The 19045-nt window shown below is 39.6% G+C and overlaps 1 protein-coding gene across 1 annotated transcript in view; it reads left to right on the top strand.

The window, feature by feature from the left end:
- Positions 1-1465: 1465 nt before the first annotated feature.
- The window catches only part of LOC136858011 (cobalamin trafficking protein CblD), a 50295-nt gene continuing 32715 nt past the window's right edge, over positions 1466-19045 (top strand). The window contains exons 1-4 of the mRNA XM_067137206.2: positions 1466-1623; positions 1760-1898; positions 6032-6189; positions 13265-13334. Coding sequence (XP_066993307.1) covers positions 1621-1623; positions 1760-1898; positions 6032-6189; positions 13265-13334 — 370 coding nt within the window. The 5' untranslated portion in view covers positions 1466-1620. The remainder of the gene's footprint in view (positions 1624-1759; positions 1899-6031; positions 6190-13264; positions 13335-19045) is intronic.

The following is a 19045-nucleotide window of genomic DNA, read 5'->3' as shown; positions in this document are numbered from 1 at the left end:
GGATAAATTAATGTAGAATTATTTAAAAGGTTATTATTCAAAGACTGAAATTAGACACGTAAAGAAGTGAAATGGACTGGTGTGAAATGGCTTTATCTTCCATTTATGCATTACTTTTTTAGCTTTAGCAGTCCTGCCTGAACTCTTACGGTTGGATTTGTCTTTTTTCTCATTTAAAAACATTGTATCATCACATTAAGATACTTGTCAATAAAAATATCGGCACATTCCTTATACATATGATGCAATGAATTAACATTTAATAGCTGGACAATTTTCCTCTTAACGTGAAGCCTACTAACAGAAAGATATTCCTTACACATATGATGCAATGAATTAACATTTAATAATAATAATAATAATAATAATAATAATAATAATGTTATTTGTTTTACGTCCCACTAACTACAACGGTATTCGGAGACGCCGAGGTGCCGGAATTTAGTCCCGCAGGAATTCTTTTACGTGCCCATAAATCTACCTACACGAGGCTGACGTATTTGAGCACCTTCAAATACCACCGGACTGAGCCAGGATCGAACATGCCAAGTTGGGTTCAGAAGGTCAGCGCCTTAACCGTCTGAGCCACTCATCCCGACGAATTAACATTTAATAGCTGGACAATTTTCCTCTTAACATGAAGCCTACTAACAGAAAGATAATCTATAAAATCCCGGCTTTAATCTGAGAAGAGGGATAAAGAAAGAAAAGTATGAAAATGTCGATAGTGATGCTCTAAGGAATATTTACGTACAATTAGAGCAAAAATGTAACATAGCCTTGGCTGTATTGTCGAGGATTTCTAAAGTCCCTGGCCTGGAAATGATCTGAACAGATCTTATAATTCTTATATAAGCGTAATGTTCCTTCTTTCTTGTAAACCTTATCCAAATCGCTTTTGTGACATTTCAAAACCCACAGGTCACACCTACAACAACTCATCGGTATTGAAGGTTAACTGCTGCACTATAGAAGAAAATATGCGTATTACATTTTATGCCAGTTAAAATATGGGTCGAGCAGGTCAGAAGATTATGAAGTACTATAAAAATCTCTGTCACTGGAAGAATATATATGCAAACACAATATTACTTACATGTTCTTGTCACGAGGGAACCTAAAGAACGACCGCGCATTTTTCTCTACTTTGTAATTACTGCAGCCAAACACAGCACATACCTTTCCCCTCATGTTGAGAGGAGATATTAAGGAATGCCACCTACTACTATTTATTTATGTCAACTCACTGAAAACGCATAAATAACACCAAAAACTTCACACAAAAATAAACGTGCTCTTATGAGAGAATCAGTACTGTTCAGGTCTATCCGCAAGAGTGAGCTCCAGTAGCTGTCCCTCGATATCTCACTCATTGTCACGTATTATCTCTACTGTATTTGATATACGTATAGTTTACAGTATTCGAGATATCTCGAGAACTTGTAAGAATCGAAGTCTTTGACATTTTGGTCTCGAATATTCCCATCACTAGTTGAGGTATCTTTTTTTTTTTTCCTTCCGTGAATCTCGTGTTTGCATGACTGTATTTGTGTATGGAACTATGCTGATGATGAGTTTTTAAGGTGGTTCTTTGAAAAATGAATTGTGAAGCACAAAATAATGGTAGGGGCCATAATTTTGCAGAGTGACGTTAAATTGCTCTTATTTGACACTGCATTTGGAGTTTCTTTATTTTTGCAAAGTTTTCCGTGGGAAAGATTAAGATAACACTGTTTTATTGTTGCCAATCTGTCCCCAGATGTTATGTTTCCGGCGGCTCTCCTGTTGTTCCAGCTTGAAGAATATTTATAAGTCATCTGCCAGCTTTTATTCCAAACGGAGTGATTCGAAAGCCTCTAATTCTTACAAGGTTGTGAAATCCGACCAGAGGATAAGGGGTATGATTATGAAGGATATCTGTTATTTCATAAGGGTTTATTTAATTTCACCAAGGTAGTTTACAATTTTTTTTGAAACCTGACGTTAGGTAAGAAAACCAATATTTCAATTCGAATACAGGTTGACACTTAGAGTGATGACAGGTAACTGTTTAATTTTTGTAATATTTAAAAATATTTTTATGAGATTGACATGAGGGCATATGGCGCTGTTGATGGGGACGTTAAGCATTTATCAGACCCATTGGTGCTATTCGACAGTAGTAGGCTATGTGCCGGCACAGATTTTCACCCTCTCCCTCCCTATTATCATGTATCACATCATTCATTTCATCTCATTAACTCCTCTGATGGGGTTAACGTCAGGAAGAGCATCCGGTCTTAGAAACCCGCCAAGACAGTTTCATCTCACCTCATACCTGATGCCGTAGAGAAACGGGACAGGGGTTGGACAAACATACAGTAATAACAATTGAAAATATATCATTTTCCATGTTGAAAGTTTCACAACCTGTAATGTAATCTTAAATGTAAACAATTATTTCACTGTACACATTACCCGGTCTAACCAATCCAGACCAATGGCTTTGTCACTGACGTACCCTAACCAGTCCAGACCAATGGAGGTGTCACGCGGGATACTAGAGGCCTAGGGCCGCTTCACGGCTTCTAACCTGGGGGCTTACGCCCCCAGATCACCTTTGCGTGATCCAGACCAATGGCTTTGTCACTAACCTACCCTAACCAATCCAGACCAATGAAGGTGTCGCGCGGGCTACTAGAGACCTAGGACCGCTGCGTGGCTTTTAACCTGGGGGCTTAAGATGAACATAATGACAGGGTGGTGTGGGCTGAGGGAACATAAAGTATTGACAGGGATCAAACATGGTAGAAAGCAAGCTTGTAGTTTCTTGCAACTGTTGTTATCGTGATCATAGCTACGGGACCTCTAGTTTTGCATGGAATCTAAGCTACAGGGACATGACTTTTCATTTAAGAGATTGTAATTCAACCTTTGGAGTTAGCCTATCATTGTCAATGGAGAGAGGAGTCTCAGGTATCGTCTGGTGTAGGTATGCTGGAACATTGTTCATCAGAAGGATTGAAAGAATGGGACTGAGCTATAGTGGACACAACTGTAATACAGAAATTTATTGCACACTTATGTTGCAGCTTGGGTGTAGCTTTTTGGCACTGCATTAATCAACAAGATCCCGCCTAACATATGTACTAGCTAGAGAATCATTTTTGCTAGAGGATTTGAAAACAACCTTCGTGCTCCCATCTACTATAGCAGCAGATCAAGAATTACAAAGTTTAAGGGACCGCCGCTTAGAAATTTGGCCAGAATTCTACAGCACGGGTGCGATGATCGATAGGACCTGGACGTCAGCAAACTTCGAGATGAGACATGTACTAACGAGGCTGTCTGTGCACGGCTTCCATCATCACCTCTGCAAAAACAAGGTGTAGCACAATCCGATGAAGACTTGCATATGCCAACTGTGTGAAAAGACGTGTGATCGTTATCACATCGAACTGTGTACAAAGCTAACAAAAACCATAAGTGAATACGCAAAACCAAGTATTAATAGAAATAATATTTAAATTATTTCTTTTGCTGTACTATGCACATTTGTGCGCATTCCCAATATATTAATGAGCTGAACCTGACTGACAAAGTGCTCTGGAACATCTTGTTTTCAAAGTGCTAATAAAGTTATTTTGTTGAACACATGACAAAGACCTTCCTGAGATCCAGGAAACCAGCATGGAACAGGTTGTTCTTTTGATTGGTACTTACTAAGAGTTATGCAGCATGGATTATGTCATTTTTACTGCAGTTTTTCACAAATCCAGCGTAGTTTTCAGTCACTTTGGTGATCTTGTGAATCTCTGTCTTCAGTGTGTTCAGAGACCTTCATTGTATTGCTCCGAAGTTTAATTGGAGGGTAATTAGCATGCTTCGTTTCACTGCTGCCTTATCATACTAACAAATGGTCAAACATTTTAGAGCCACTGCCATTGTATTTGGAAATGGAGTGCCAACGCTTCTTGCTGAGGAGAAGATGGATTTTGTACTGATAAGTAAACCATGAATCTTGGGTAAGAAAACCAAGTAATGTTCATATAAGAAAACCAAGCCGGGCTGAGTGGCTCAGACGGTTAAGCCACTGGCCTTCTAACCCCAACTTAGTAGGTTCGATCCTGGCTCAGTTTGGTGTTATTTGAAGGTGCTCAAATACGACAGCCCCGTGTCGGTAGGTTTACTGGCACGTAAAAGAACTCCTGCGGGACTAAATTCCGGCACCTCGGCGTCTCCGAAGACCTTAAAAAGTAGTTAGTGGGACGTAAAGCAAATAACATTATTATTAAGAAAACCAATACACGTGTTCCAACTTCATATTGCTCCCACAAGTTGGAGATGTTGCACAGCTCTGTAGTATTTAAATAAGCAATATAATTAACAAATTACCTCTGTCCTACCACACTAGTGTCATTATTTAAATGAACAATTTAAGTCGCTTGTTCTTCAGTCAGTATGAGGTGATTCTTTACTTGTATTTAAATAAACAATATAAATTACACTTCTCCATAGACCTACAACTCTAGTATTTAAACAAACTGATGAACTATACAATGTACACTGCCCCACAGTCCTTGATTGTATTGCTAGATATTGAGCAAGATTCAACTTTTCACACTTCAATTTAACTAACTCCTCAAGTGTGGCCAGTATCCAGTATTCGGCAGATAGCAGGTTCGAGCCCCGCTGTCGGCAGCCGTGAAGATGGTTTTCCATTTTTCCCATTTTTACACCAGGCAAATGCTGGGGCTGTAACTTAATTAAGGCCACAGCTGCTTCTGTCTGACTCCTAGCCCTTTCCTGTCCCATCGTCGCCATAAGACCTATCTGTGGGTACGATGCGCATTGGTATCACCCAGATATCACAATAATATTTGTCACAAATGGAACATAATAATTGCTTTTACACATATCAAGAGAAAAATCTCTGGCAAATTAAGAAATATTTCATTTTTGGAGTATATTATGTATGCGTACTTTACCACTTTACAAGTACATTTGGTGTTACGCTCACAGTGACACACGTATGTCTTTTGTCTTACACTTTCAACAATTTCGTGGGTGATATCTGTGGTTACTGAAGTTCTTTGCTTTCGTTTCATTGCTTCACTTGTCAGTGACATAATTTCATGAATTGTATCGCGATATGCAATATTTAATAGGCGACAAAATGGTATGGCCAATGTACATAAGAAAAATTCAGTGGACTAGTGATTTATTGGTCCAGGGATCGAGCTACTTTCGTTCGAACAGAAATAAAAATATTTATTGGTCCAGGGATCATGCTATTTTTCTGTTGACCTCCATTTTGCTGTTTGAACTGGCTGCTCTAGTCATCTGGACAAAGATAATGAGAATCTACAGACATAGCCCTCCCATTCCACGGTGCTAGCCCTGGACCTGAAGAAAGTAACAAAAGACGGCGCCAGCAGCGAATGGACAAAAATAATGAGAATCCACAGACATAGCCCTCCCATTCCACGGTGCTAGCCCTGGACCTGAAGAAAGTAACAAAAGACGGCACCAGCAGCGGAATACGACATAAACCAGTCCTGTCTACAAACCTTAAGTATGTTTTCATATTTCTCAAATAACAACGGTATTTCTTAATTTGCCAGAGATTTTTCACTTGATATGTGTAAAAGCAATTGTTATGTTCCATTTGCGACAAATTTTATAGTGATATTTGGGTGATACCTATGCGCATCATACCCGTGCTTAAGAAGAATTTGTTAAAACACACATGAACACTAAGAGATGTTAAGCAGCAAGTTCAAAAAGTTTCTTATAGCAGAAGTATAAATACATTTCTGACATAATATGAACATTTTCTATTGTGAAATCTACTGTACCTTAAGTCACCTCTTTTGTTGTAAGTCTGGACACTGGGAAAGAAGATTTTTCTTAATCACTGCCAGTGTCTATTGTAAGTAATAATAGGCTTAAATGACTGAATAATCTATAATTTTGCTTAACTTGAAAGTAAGATTACGTAGAAGACTGTGAAGACAACAAAGGTTCTGTAACACAATATTGTGTGTTACAGATGATGATGAATTTGCCTCCCTTGGTGTTAGCCCTAACTGGGAGCTGCTAGCTCCCAGTAGCTACCGTTTCTTCTTGCCTGGTAGTGTTGGGCCTGCATGGCATGATATCACCACTGTTGCTCAAGCTGCCAAAACTTCCCTGAAGAAACAAACTGCTGTGAGTATTATCGTATTTTGCTATGCCTTGCTTATGCCCATGTTCATAGTTCTCCCCTGGAGTTTCCCCTCAGAAGGGATGCTTAGTAGAGCATTCATAGTCATCCGGTAAAGCCAGAACACCCTTAGGCTGGTTTCACACCAAACACGTCCAATCACGTCAAGCCCGTCCAGTCACGTCTAGTCCGTCAACAGGAAAATCCAACACGGAAATCTCCCTTTATTTTGGGTTACCACAGCTATATTTCATTCACACAGACCAAGTCTCAGTCAAGTCAAGGTTAAACTAGTCCCGTCAAGTGGAAGGGGAACCAAACCGGGCTTGATTGTGATGCGTCCAGTCCAGTCTCATTGTTTTAACAACACGAGTCACATTCTGATCAGTGTAGTTATTTAGCGTTTTATCCTTCTTGCGTTTTGTGCATGAATCTGGAAAAGTGGATTTTCTTTTATGCAATTTTCTTAAATGTCTATGCTTTGTAATTACGTTAATATCACTGTAATTATAATATTTATGTTAAAATAATATAATTTGTATTGTAATTATTTTGTGTGGTGTAATAAATACTTATTTGCATTAAAGGTAGTATTTGTGTTAATTTACCTTAACAATATTGCTAGCCGAAGCTCTGGTTGTATAGCCTTTCGGTAATTAGTGTTTTCTTTTCACCTTCTTTCGAACCAGGTCCTTAAGCTTCACAAACCTTCATACCCCATTCGTAAAAAAATATAAAATTTGAACGGATCGTTCACCAAGTCGGGAAACAAATGAGAGAAAGCACCATAGATATCCCTTCTGAAATTAATCGGATGAACCCACAATCGCGATCTTGCTTTTTTTTCTTTTCTTTTTTTTTTCGGCAAACTATCTAGCACAAAACTATAAATTTAACTAGCTCAATTTCCATTTCCAAGGCAGAAGGAAAAATGAATTCTATCCACACATTGTCCTTTCTTCTGGGGATGTGACTGGACTGGACGTGCTTGGTTTGAAACCACAGGACTTAACTAGACGGGCTTGGCCGTGACGGACCTAGACGTACCCAGACGTGACTGGATTGACTTGTAAAGACTTCCTTGGTGTGAAACCAGCCTTAGAGCTTCCTCAAATGTTCACCTAAAACTCCAATTGCAAACCTTAGTCAGGATGAACTGACTGATAAACTTAATAGCTATCAAAATAAATAAAAGTGGATTGTATTCAACCAGTTGTATTATACTGTCGCTGGAACATAATGTGGCTATACTTGCTTAAGTACCATACCCGTTCTTTGTATGGATTTATGAGAAAGGCTGAAAGTATGTGTCTTACAACCCACTAGTGTAAACAATATTTATGACCTCATCAGGTACACTCTAGATCATGCCTCATGAAGCTTGCCGTGACTGAAGGCTTTGTTTCTCTAGATGCAGATGGGCTGAGTGGCTCAGACAGTTGAGGCACTGGCCTTCTGACCCGAACTTGGCCGGTTTGATTCTGGCTTAGTCCGGTGGTTTTTGAAGGTGCTCAAATACGACAGCCTTGTGTTGATAGATTTACTGGCACATGAAAGAACTCCTGCAGGACTAAATTCCGGCACCTCGGTGTCTCCAAAACCGTAAAAATAGTTAGTGGGATGTAAAGCCAATAACGTTATCATTACTGTTATTCTCTAGATGCAGTCCTACTACCTTCATTGTCTGACCTTGCATCTTGTTTATTGACGTAATTGCTAATCTGACAGGGAATTGCAATCTCTTGAAGTTGAATGGCAAGTCTGATAGTATCGGGAAAGAAGAGCCGTGAAAGGTGAAATCACCAACCGAGTGGCTGGGTGGTTTGGGTCACATTGCTATCAACATGCATTCGGGAGATTGATAGTGGGTTTGAACTCCACTGTTGGCAGCCCTGAAGATGACTTTCTGTGCTTTCCCATTTTCACGCCAGGCAAATGCTGGGACTGTACCTTAAGGCCATAACTCCTTCCTTCCCACTCCCATCGTCGCCGTAAGGCCTATCAGTGTCGGTGCGACATAAAGCAGATTGATTTTTAAAAAAATTAAGCGTAATCTATCTTGTATTAATGGAAATGATGAATTATTAAACAACTTGAAGGAAGGAGAAAGAAGGTTTCGACAAGTGAAGATACATTAGAAGTCTGTTATAGCGAGAATTGATAACAGCGAGAAATTTACTTGCTATAATGGATTGTCAGAAAAACCCTCATACACATTAAATCGGTATGACAAGGTAATCAGTTTGTTCGAAACTTGCGTTATCACGGATGATATCCACACTACGGCTTACTTTTTTTGTTATTTTTCATGAAAGGTGTTTAATTTCATTCTGAAAAAATTATAGTACCGTATTTCTCCGAACCCAAGACAAACTCCAATTTTTCCTTCAGAAATTTAAATCAGGCTCAAAAAGTGCTTTGTAAAATAATATGAATGCCTTTGTTGTACAGTAGGCGTTTTTAAACTCCGAGCATTGGCTTTCAATATGCCGTGTTTTTTTTTTTTTGCAGCTGCACAATAATTCTTTATTTCCGCGGGTTTAATGATCTTTAACTTAAAATTGGCTTCATAATATTGAAGAGAACCTGCTGAAAATTTGCCGGCAATACCTATTCCATGCGTCTACAATACAACGATCCATCAGGAAAATATTCTTGCTGTCTATAAAACTGTCACTTTTACTCAGCGTCAAGCACAAGCATGTCTTGCTTTCCAGGTTTGGCCAACTTCAGTGACTAGCAATGTATAGGCCTAATCGTGGATGTTGAAGGTCAACGAACTAGTTTATTGCGCCACAGTATGGCCATTCTGCCCTTGAGTTTTTCGTGAACGTACCTCACAATTTTATCTTCGGCTTCTTTATAGCGTCCTTGTCGCAGACCACTGAATCGATTTTTTTGTACAGTACGCATTTTTTTTTAGCTATCTTTGTCTTCACGCTAATGTCAAATATTGGCTTTAGTTAGGCCTGTGTTGTATTTTATTGCGGCTGCACAATTATTCTACATTTCCTAGTGTTTAATAACCATAACTTAAAATTGGCATCATAATATTGATGAGAACCCGTTGATAATTTGCAGGCAATACCTTTTCCACGGATCTTTACAATACGACTATCCATCACAAAAATGTTCCTGCTGTCTATAAAACTTAATTTTACCAAGCATCAGGTACAGTAGACACGTTATAACTCTGCCACTGAGTAGCCGTGGCCTTTCTAAGAATTTGAAGGCTCGCATGTTTTGATGCCATTCTGCAGATTTGAGAAATGTTTTAGTAGAGGCTAATAGAATGTCATTCTCTCTTCACTATTTCCCGAGATCCACTGACATTACACACAGGCATTGTACAACCGGTTGTCACGGCTAGCAATGTATAATAAAGAGGCGGTCGTTTATTGTCAATGAATTTTGTGTGTGCATGCACGTGCGGGGGTGAAAAGAAGCAGCGTGGTTACCGTGGTAGTTGCCAGTGGTATTCGTTACTGTTAGGCCGCGAATGCAAGATAACCCTTGATTTTTCGTATGAGGTTCTGAGAAAAAAACGTAGTCTTAAGAGTCGGAGAAATGCGGTATCACTTCAGAGGCTTCTGTGGCAAACATTTCAGTTTTCTTCTTCAAACGGCAACACCTAACCTAAATACAAAGTATGTTACAAGTGTTTATTTATATATCCACCTATTCAATACAAAGAGATCTTTTTAGAAATTAAATATTATTATAAAATATTAAGGGACATGTTTCGCCCATATTAAGGGCATCGTCAGCCTCAAATTCAAACCTGTATGGTGAAAAATCAGGATCCTGATTGCTCTTACAAGCTATAAAAAGAGGACATCATTATAGGTGTCAGTCTAAACATACAAAATATTAGAATGTCCTTGGCTAAAATTGCAGTATCAAGCTGCATGTCATAAGCTCACATGAATATACTTTCCGGAGCGTTGAAAAACTTGTTGGGGTAGGGCAGTAAACAGCTCAGTCTTTATAATGAAACAGAAATGTGCCTCCTTGAAGATGATACGAAAAAAGCAAAGCTGATACACTGTTACAGATGTCAATATCGTATGTTGTGATAAGACAACTGATCTTTTAAATGGCTGTTCAGCTGCCTATAGTCTATTTAACTGGCTGAAGGAGTGAAAGTCGAATGTGTTATGATAAGATAACAGTCTTCCTTACGTAATTGTGGGAGCAAGGAAAAAGCATTCGGTTGTCTATAGATGTATTTATCTTATTTGAAGGACGAAAGTCGAAGGTTATCGACGTTGATAGAGCTCTTTGGTGTGAAGTCTGTAACAAGAGGAGAGTGAATGCTTAGGAAGGTATTTTTGAAGAGAATGTGGGTTTAAAGAAAGGTAAAACATGGAAAATGTATAAAAACACTTACCCTTTCGTCTGTGAAGATTTAAATCAGTTATGGAAAGGTTAGTTGAAGAAAAATAACGTTATAAGGTTAGCTTCAATTCTGCTGTAGTGTGTATCAGTAAACACAGCTTTCAAAAACAATGACTCAGAAGTCTGACCAGATACCTTAGTCCTGTTCTGTAAGGACCAGCTCCTAACCACAGGAGGTAGAGTTCTTATTGCTGCACAGCTGTGAGCTTGCATTCGGGAGATAGTGAGTTCGAATCCCACTGTCAGCAGCCCTGAAGAGGGTTTTCTGTGGTTTCCAATTTTCACACCAGTTAAATGCCCGGGGCTGTACCTTAATTAAGGCCACAGCTGCTCTTTTCTCACAACTAGTCTTTTCCTATCCCATTGTTGCCATGAGACCTATCTGTGTTGGTGTGACATAAAGCAAATTGTTGAAACACTTTAGACAATGCAGAAGACAAGAAAAATTATTTGGCTCTTATTCACTAGGCTACTTTTCAGTCAACAACAGCGAGAAATAGCCTGACTGCGATAGCTGCGTCACAGGTGGAAGAACATAGACATCCTGAGTAATAACATGTGACCAAGAAGAAGTCTGCACACTTGTATGTTCTAATCGTTATGGCTTAAACTACTAACAGCTTAGTCAAACGGTTTTGTGGATTCTGGAATATCTGTTTAACTCCTAACACTTATCTGATCCCATTCAATTCTGGTTCCACCAAATATTGGTGAAGATGGTTTCACTGTTCCAGGTTCTTCAACATTTATCCCTGTCTCTTTCATCTTGAGGGATTCCAATGTTGAGCATCAAATAATGTTGACTTCCGGTGAAGCCTTTGGCCTTAACATTTGATAATTTCTCGTATTTGTCCTTTTTTCATTCTCACCCTGTCCTGCACCCTATGCGCTCCATTTGTTAAGATTATGGTGCTTGTTTAAACAAAGCATTTAAAACCATAATATCACTTACTGGTTCAATTTGACAGATAATAAAAAAATTTAAAAAATGAAGGTGTTGGAAGGTGTAAAAACCGTCTCTGTCATAAAATCATAAATTTATCTGTAATATCATGTGCACGGTATTTGAAGTTAACTAACTAGAAGTCCTGTCTGTAGAATGCCAAAAGCCAAATGTATCTCGAATAGCATACAATTTACTCTTCTACAGGGTGTCCGAGAAGTCCTCGTACCCCTAGTTTCATACGTTTCATATTATTATTTTGTTATATTATGGCATGGACAATTGAGTTTGTATAATTAGGGAACTCAATAGTTGTTTTATTGGTATTAGTATCCCTGCTGCTAGCGTTGTTGTCAGTCTCATTTCAGTTGTTAAGTCATGGCGGACATGAGCGGTAGTTGTTTTATTGGTATCCCTGCTGCTAGCGTTGGTGTCAGTCTCATTTCAGTTGTTAAGTCATCGTGGACATGAGCGGACACAGCTACACTGTTGAGGAGCGATTAATGACGTATGTGTGGGTGCACGAATGAGCACACATGGGGCAAACAATGATAGTGAAAATTAGTGCATTCAGAGATCGCTTTGGCAAACCCCCACCTCGTAAAGTTACTCTGCTTGATTGGGAGAAACGTGCGTTTGCTTCAGGCAGTGTCAAGGACAGGCCGCGTAGTGGACGTAAGAAGACACGGGAATAAACGTGTGCCGCCGTCGCTCAATCAATTGAGCAGTCTGCATTGAAATCCATTCGCAAAAGAGCAGCTGAACTTAAAGTACCGCAGTCAACAATGCATGACCACATTAAAAGAGATTTGAAAGTGAAAGGATTTAGGCCGATGCATGTGAATGAATTATCTGACAGTGACGTGGAGCAACGAGTTGCAGCCTGCCGTGCTTTGTTGGCACAATTCCCAACTGCTGTGTCTCGCTCAAGAGTGTTATTTTCTGATGAATGTGTGATATATCGCAGTTCACATAGGAGGAATGTGGTTTTCTGGGGTAAGAAAAATCCTCATTAGGTGCAAGAGTTGGAAAGGAACCCCCCCTCATGTTATGGTATGGGCCGGGATATCATCACGTCACTTGTGCGGACCGTTTTTTAAATTTTTTTTATGGGTATGTGAATGAACTTATTTGCATATATTACAATCTTGGTTAATACCTCAGTTTCAAGACAAGGGAATCATGGGTCACGTGTGGTTACAGCAGGATGGGGCTCCAGCACATTTTGCTATTCAGGTATGCGAGTTCCTTGATGAACAATTTCAAGGCCGCTGATTGGCCGTGGTTCACCAACATCTCCAACCCTGTTGAAATGGCCATCACGAAGCCCGGACCTTACCACACCAGACAACTCATTATGGGGAATAATCAAGTCCCATGTGGCTCAACGTCAGTACACGACTAACGAAGAATTGCGCCAAAGTGTGGAGGAAGCCTTTCGTTCCATAACTCCTGAGATGCTCCGCAAGATGTCAATGAGGTCTTGGAGCCGGATAGAGCTCTGTGTAAGACATGATGGTGCACATACAGATTCCCTGGATTAATAGTTTTTATGTGTATGTACTCCAATATAATATGAAACGTATGAAAGTAGGGGTACGGGGACTTCTCAGACATCCTGTACAATTGTTTAGATCATTCTCTTTTGCTTATAGTGAGCAAAGTGTTTCAACTCCTTATCTCTTTAGTATAATGCATTTGTCTTTAAGAGTATATAGTCCCATGTTATATTGTTTCAGGTTACAAATGCATCCAAGAGTAGTACTTTTAAATGCATCATTCAGGATTGTCCAGTTCTTCTGCGGAAAGGTAAGATATACACATCTGTTCATGCTTCTGAAAACAACTTAATACTCAGATTTTCAAAAGCATCACTTATATTTTTGGAGGAATTTGTGGTCCATATGAATTTTAATATCATTCCAATCAAACAAGGTGAATTTTGTTAAATTGTGGCTTAGTTTTTCTAAGGGGATATTATCACCTGATACTGTTGCATGGTATTTTAATAAGCTGGAAAAACATTATGCTCTTATAGTAGATATGCTAGGTTATGCAGAAACTCCTAACATAACTTATCTTTGTGAGGGTGAGCAAGAGGAATGCTTTTCTGGGAAAGGACTGCATTGCTTCAAGTTTCTAACTCGCTGTCTGTAACATATTCAAAATTGACTATGATGTTAATTGGCCTTGGTTTAGAATTTCTCTATTCAGTGATGTCCAGATCTTCATGGGTTTATGAATCTTGCATGGGAACTCTATAGGCGACATTGTATTGTTCATTGCGATGATGATTTACTGTAATATTGGCATGTACCATATTTACTCGCACATTAGACACTCCCACCTTTTTTTTCCACTTTTACAGCCAAAAAAAGTAGGGGGGGGGGCGGTGTGTTACAATATGCGATAACCTCAAATTTTGTGCAGTGAACACAGGACTTCTAGGCTATAAAGAGCTATAAATTGTACACATAAACATTCTACATTATTCTTTAACAAACTTATAAATGTATTTGAGTTATACTGCCTTTTTTTCTTTTCTTTTTTTGTTTGTTGGAAGGCAGTATTTCTAAATATAAAGAGACAATAAATGGTGAACACGACTTTTAGGCCTATATACAAAGTACTGGTAAATGTAGTCAGTTTTAGTTACTTCACCCCATACATTTCATCTCATTATTTCCTCTGATGGGGTTGCCGTCAGGAAGGGCATACGGTCGTAAAAACTCGCTACGAAGATACGTCTCACTTTATACTTGACTCCGTAGGGAAAAGGAATAAGGGTATTATCATATTATGTAATATTGATACCAAAGAACTTAAATGGCCAGTCATTTGTCTGTCAGTTGAGTAGTAGGCCTACCACACAGTAAACCTGAGTAAACTCGATCACTGCTTTCATTCAAATTATCGTCTCGTGCCGCCAGCTTCCCTGGTACCGGCATGTCATGATTCCAAATGACGTCATCTTCACTGCCATCACGTCAGCCATGCACTGCAATCAAGAGCATTTGAGGTCCCATCTTTTTTAAACTTTTAAAAATTTTGTTCACGAATGTAGAGTCCAAACAGTGAGAATCTATTCCCAAATGGTTTCTGGAGTTGGTTTCTGATATTCCCAGTTGGTGTATGTGTAGCAGAAGCCACTCCTTATATATAAAGCTGTGCTGTAGAAAGTGTGCCAATCCACCAGCTGATAACCAGCGTATGTTAAGAGTTGTACTTCTGCATATAATACATGGTGACTGGAAGCATTCTTTGGACAACTGCAGCTGTTAAAAGCCATACCCTTATTTTTAAGTATATTTCATGCTTGTTCTCTACATTTATCATATCAGGATTTGCCTAAACAGCTGTAAATGAGATAAGAGAGGCCACATTGTTTAGGTTAAGTATGCGTATCAAATGCCTGGAAAGTGTCGAAGTTCCACGGCATTATTATTTGTTAGGTACCTTGGTGAGTAACACAAGTCATTATGATTAGATTGTTTTTATCATGTTTTAAACTTACTTCTCTCCAAAAATACCTATATTGGTCCGAGTTATGAGATATTAAACGATCACCTTCTTAATGATCTCGCCTGCTATATTAATAGCAACAACCGTGAATATTTCTCAAATAAAGTAAACTCATTTCCTCATCCCGAGGTGGTGCAGCTCTTTTTAGACGCCCCTAATGGAGGGGAGTTGCTTGTACCATTTTTACCTCATATCAACCTTCCTGCCATTCGTACATCTCTGGCAGTATGGTACCAGGATTCAAACTCAGGCTTCTGAGAATGGTGGGTATTTGTTCTAATCATTACGCTGGCAGACCTTCTTAACCCTCTTAGTGCCACGCCTATATACAGTGGGTATGCTAAGAATGCGATCCGCTTTACGACCAAATTGCAAGGCTGAACAAGATGAGCCATAATTCTCCTAATTCTAAATCCTGATAATTGATTATTGTCCCAAATTGCTCAGAAAGTTTGACTGTATTGATATTGATAGCAGATGACACCAAGTAAGGTCATATTTGAGGAAGAAAATGTTTTTCCCTGGGAAATTAGCATGGGGCAGATTATATTTTTCCAGTTCAGACCTACAAAAGTTACCGGAAATACGTAGGTACTCACCTAAGAAAGATGACAGGATGTCTTATGAAGTGTACTTGCTCGTAGTCTGATATAAAAGAAACCCGGGATATTCTGCCTAGTATTTATTGAAATTATTTTAACGCTATCTACAAAAAAATCATGTACATATTTACACTTTTTCAGTCACTACCACTTTTAACACTTGTGGACCCCCAAGCATAGTGGGTGGAGCCCCCTTTTGCACTTTATACACTGTAAATGGGATCTCTTTACTGGTCCACCATCTTTCTTGCTACATATGGCATATCGTTTTAGGTTACGTCCCAGAAGTTTTTCCAGTAGCGCTGCGGGAGAATTTGGATCTGTCGGATGCTATGCTGGAGATAAGGTTCTTTTCTGACATCCACTCATTTTCGAGTTCAAGAATAATGGAAGATGTAAATTTTAACCTCGTCATTTTCTTACTAGAGGAGTTTTCCTTATAGATAATATGTGCTTTCAGCACCATTCACGCAAAATTGAAAAGACAACCTTCTTCCAAAACTTGAGTGTCCGGCGCTCTTCTGGGTAAGTGTATAGCATCATATCCGAACCATCAACACCCCCCATAAATTTATTGAACTGGTGTATAATTGTTGGTTTCATTACCTCCTTAGGAGGTCTGTTCTTTCTTGGTTTGGTGGTAGTTTTGCTTTCGGCAATGGAATGCGTAGCCAAGAGCAAAACTGGATGTCTTTTAGATATTTTCTCCCTGTAGCCAGCTAGCAGGACGTCGTCCTTTCTAAAGTACCTAGTCTCACCAATAGCAAATTTACCTTTCAGTTCTAAAGGGATATCCTTCCTGTTTTGCCAGAGAGTACCTGTGAATTAGGTACCCTTAGAAAACAAATGCTGAGCCAGACTAATCATAGTAAAGAAATTGCCAGTTACCACATGATAGCCCTTCATTAGGTACTTGCCTACTGCAAGTAATTTAGTCACAAGAAATGCTAGCCCATGTTTCTGTATATTTTTCCTATCGACATTGCTGTTTGCTCCATGGTAGCAGAAGAAACCCAATCAATGTGATATTGAGTTGCACAGCATCCAGAATTTTATCCCCCCATTTGTGATGTTTTTTGTTTGGAAGATAACGCAACAAAGAGGAATGACATTTTGTTCCAACAAGTGACTCGTCTATGCTAAGGTGTTGGTGGGAATGTAATGGTGTCTGAACAAATTGTTGGTGTGATCCACAAGAGGACTGAAGCGAGCACATGGGTCATATTTCTCATGGCCTGGTGGAAACGAGTCATTATTCACAAGGTGGAAAAATTTCAGTATTAGCTGGAATCTGTTCCTTGAGAACATCTTTGAAAACCATGGGATGACTCGAGAATCAGTGTTCTAGTATGAAGATATTGTCAGTCTGCGTGTAATTCCTATATCTAAAAATACAGCGATAAAACCTTTCATTTCCTTTAGAGTAAGAGGCTAAACTGCTTTACGTGGGAATTCGGCTTCAATTGTTGTGCTGACCTCAAGAATTGAGTAGCATATCTATTAGTTTGTCACCATTAGCTGCCACAGAGCCTGAGTAAAAAAAGAGATAAAAATACAAAATAGGTTTCGCGTTGCAAGGCGGGACATGTTTTGGACCTGGATATTCCAAGTAGACAGGTGCAGCATGATAACGAGTATCACTTCCTACAAAAACCTCCCGAAACACAGATCTTTGGGGAGCTTTGCTGCTATCACCATCATTGTTATCCTCATTCTCAGGACCATCATTTGCTCCATCACTGAGTTTGGAATCCTGCAAGCTCTGATATTTTTGCAGCACTTACTTGCGCGGTTCCCGCCATAACCTCACTGTCACTGTCCGAGTCATTATTCTCAGAATCACTCCCATTAAAGGGTGAAGTGTTCAAATATTCCACTAACTCGTCATCGTTCGTGGACACATCACCGTCAGCATCATGACTTGCTGCCATTTTCACTAGCTACTCAGCGACACTTCATAAAACATACACCAAGTTTAAGCACTCGTAAAACCCGAACAAGCAAACGTAAAGTACTCACAAAACCTGAACAAGCAAACGTAGTGACAATCTGCATGCAATAATGAAAATACTGCACCTTTATTATCCTGCAACAACCAGTTTTTCCACCCATCAACGAAACAATACACAGTAATTAGTGTTTATTCAGGCGCTGGCAAAAAGAGCGCAATTGTGCTCCTGGCAATTTTAGCGCGAGTCGGGAGGAGCGCAGTTACGCTCCTCGGCACTCTAAGGGTTAACTACAAAACACAGACATATAGAATGACTAATAGCAGTGTGCAGGTCAGACACGAAACTATTAACCTGTTTGTGCCACCTCATCAGAGTTGCAGTAGGCCTACTATGGAACACAGATGTACCGCATGACTTCAACATGTGTTTTCATTGCATGGGTCAACGGACGAAACTATTCACTACATATTGTCCACATTCTGGAAAGTCATGGAAAATCAGGGAAAGTCAGGGGAAAAAATGTTGGTCAGGAAAATCTTCCCCAATGATGGATTTGAGGGGATATTTTTAGGCTCTTGTCTGCTGTAACCCAGGCTATTGTAGCATTTCTTTTTCAAGTATTTTTCACAGGAAGTGCACAACAATTCTACAATTTTTGTTGTGCACTTGAGTCATTTCCTTCAACCATTTTTATGTTATTCTTTTTTATTTCAGTTCGAAGATGCTTTCTTGAAACTCATGACAATGGCTAATGAGCAGTGTATATATAATAAACTTTGGCTAGACTGTAAAGTGTTTCCCAAACCGAGTGGTTGGTTGGACATATTGGTAAATGATGCAACATCAGCATATTGTAAAATGTGTTGTAAATGGTTCAAAACCGGGCGAGTTGGCCGTACGGTCAGGGGCGCACAGCTGTGAGCTTGCATCCGGGAGATAGTAGGTTCAAACCCCACTGTCGGCAGACCTGAATATGGTTTTCCATAGTTTCCCATTTTTTACACCAGGCAAATGCTGGAGCTGTACCTGAATTAAGGCCACGGCCGCTTCCTTCCCACTCCTAGGACTTTCCCATCCCATTGTCCCACCACAAGACCTATCTGCGTCGGTGTGACATAAAAAAGGAAAAAGTGGTTCAAACTTAGTAATGTGGGTAAACAAGCAGTCACTTCTCATGCTAAACGACCTACTTATATAAAATTCATGAAAGCTAAGTCTTCTCTACCAACAATTTCTTTCCTTGCAAAGAATACCTCTACTTCATCTCCACGTGAAGATATGCAGCCAGGAGTTAGCACTACATCCACCACTACAAAGGAATTACCCAAGAAACCAAACCTCATGGCACTACAGCCCTTGAAGGGCATTGGCCTACCAAGCGACCGCTGCTCAGCCCGAAGTCTTGCAGATTGCGAGGTGTCGTGTGGTCAGCACGACAAATCCT

Source organism: Anabrus simplex, chromosome 1 (genome assembly GCF_040414725.1).
Source record: "Anabrus simplex isolate iqAnaSimp1 chromosome 1, ASM4041472v1, whole genome shotgun sequence".
NCBI classification, from domain to species: Eukaryota; Metazoa; Arthropoda; class Insecta; order Orthoptera; family Tettigoniidae; genus Anabrus; species Anabrus simplex.
Note: the sequence above shows the minus strand (reverse complement) of the source record. Positions and strands in the feature narration are given on the sequence as shown.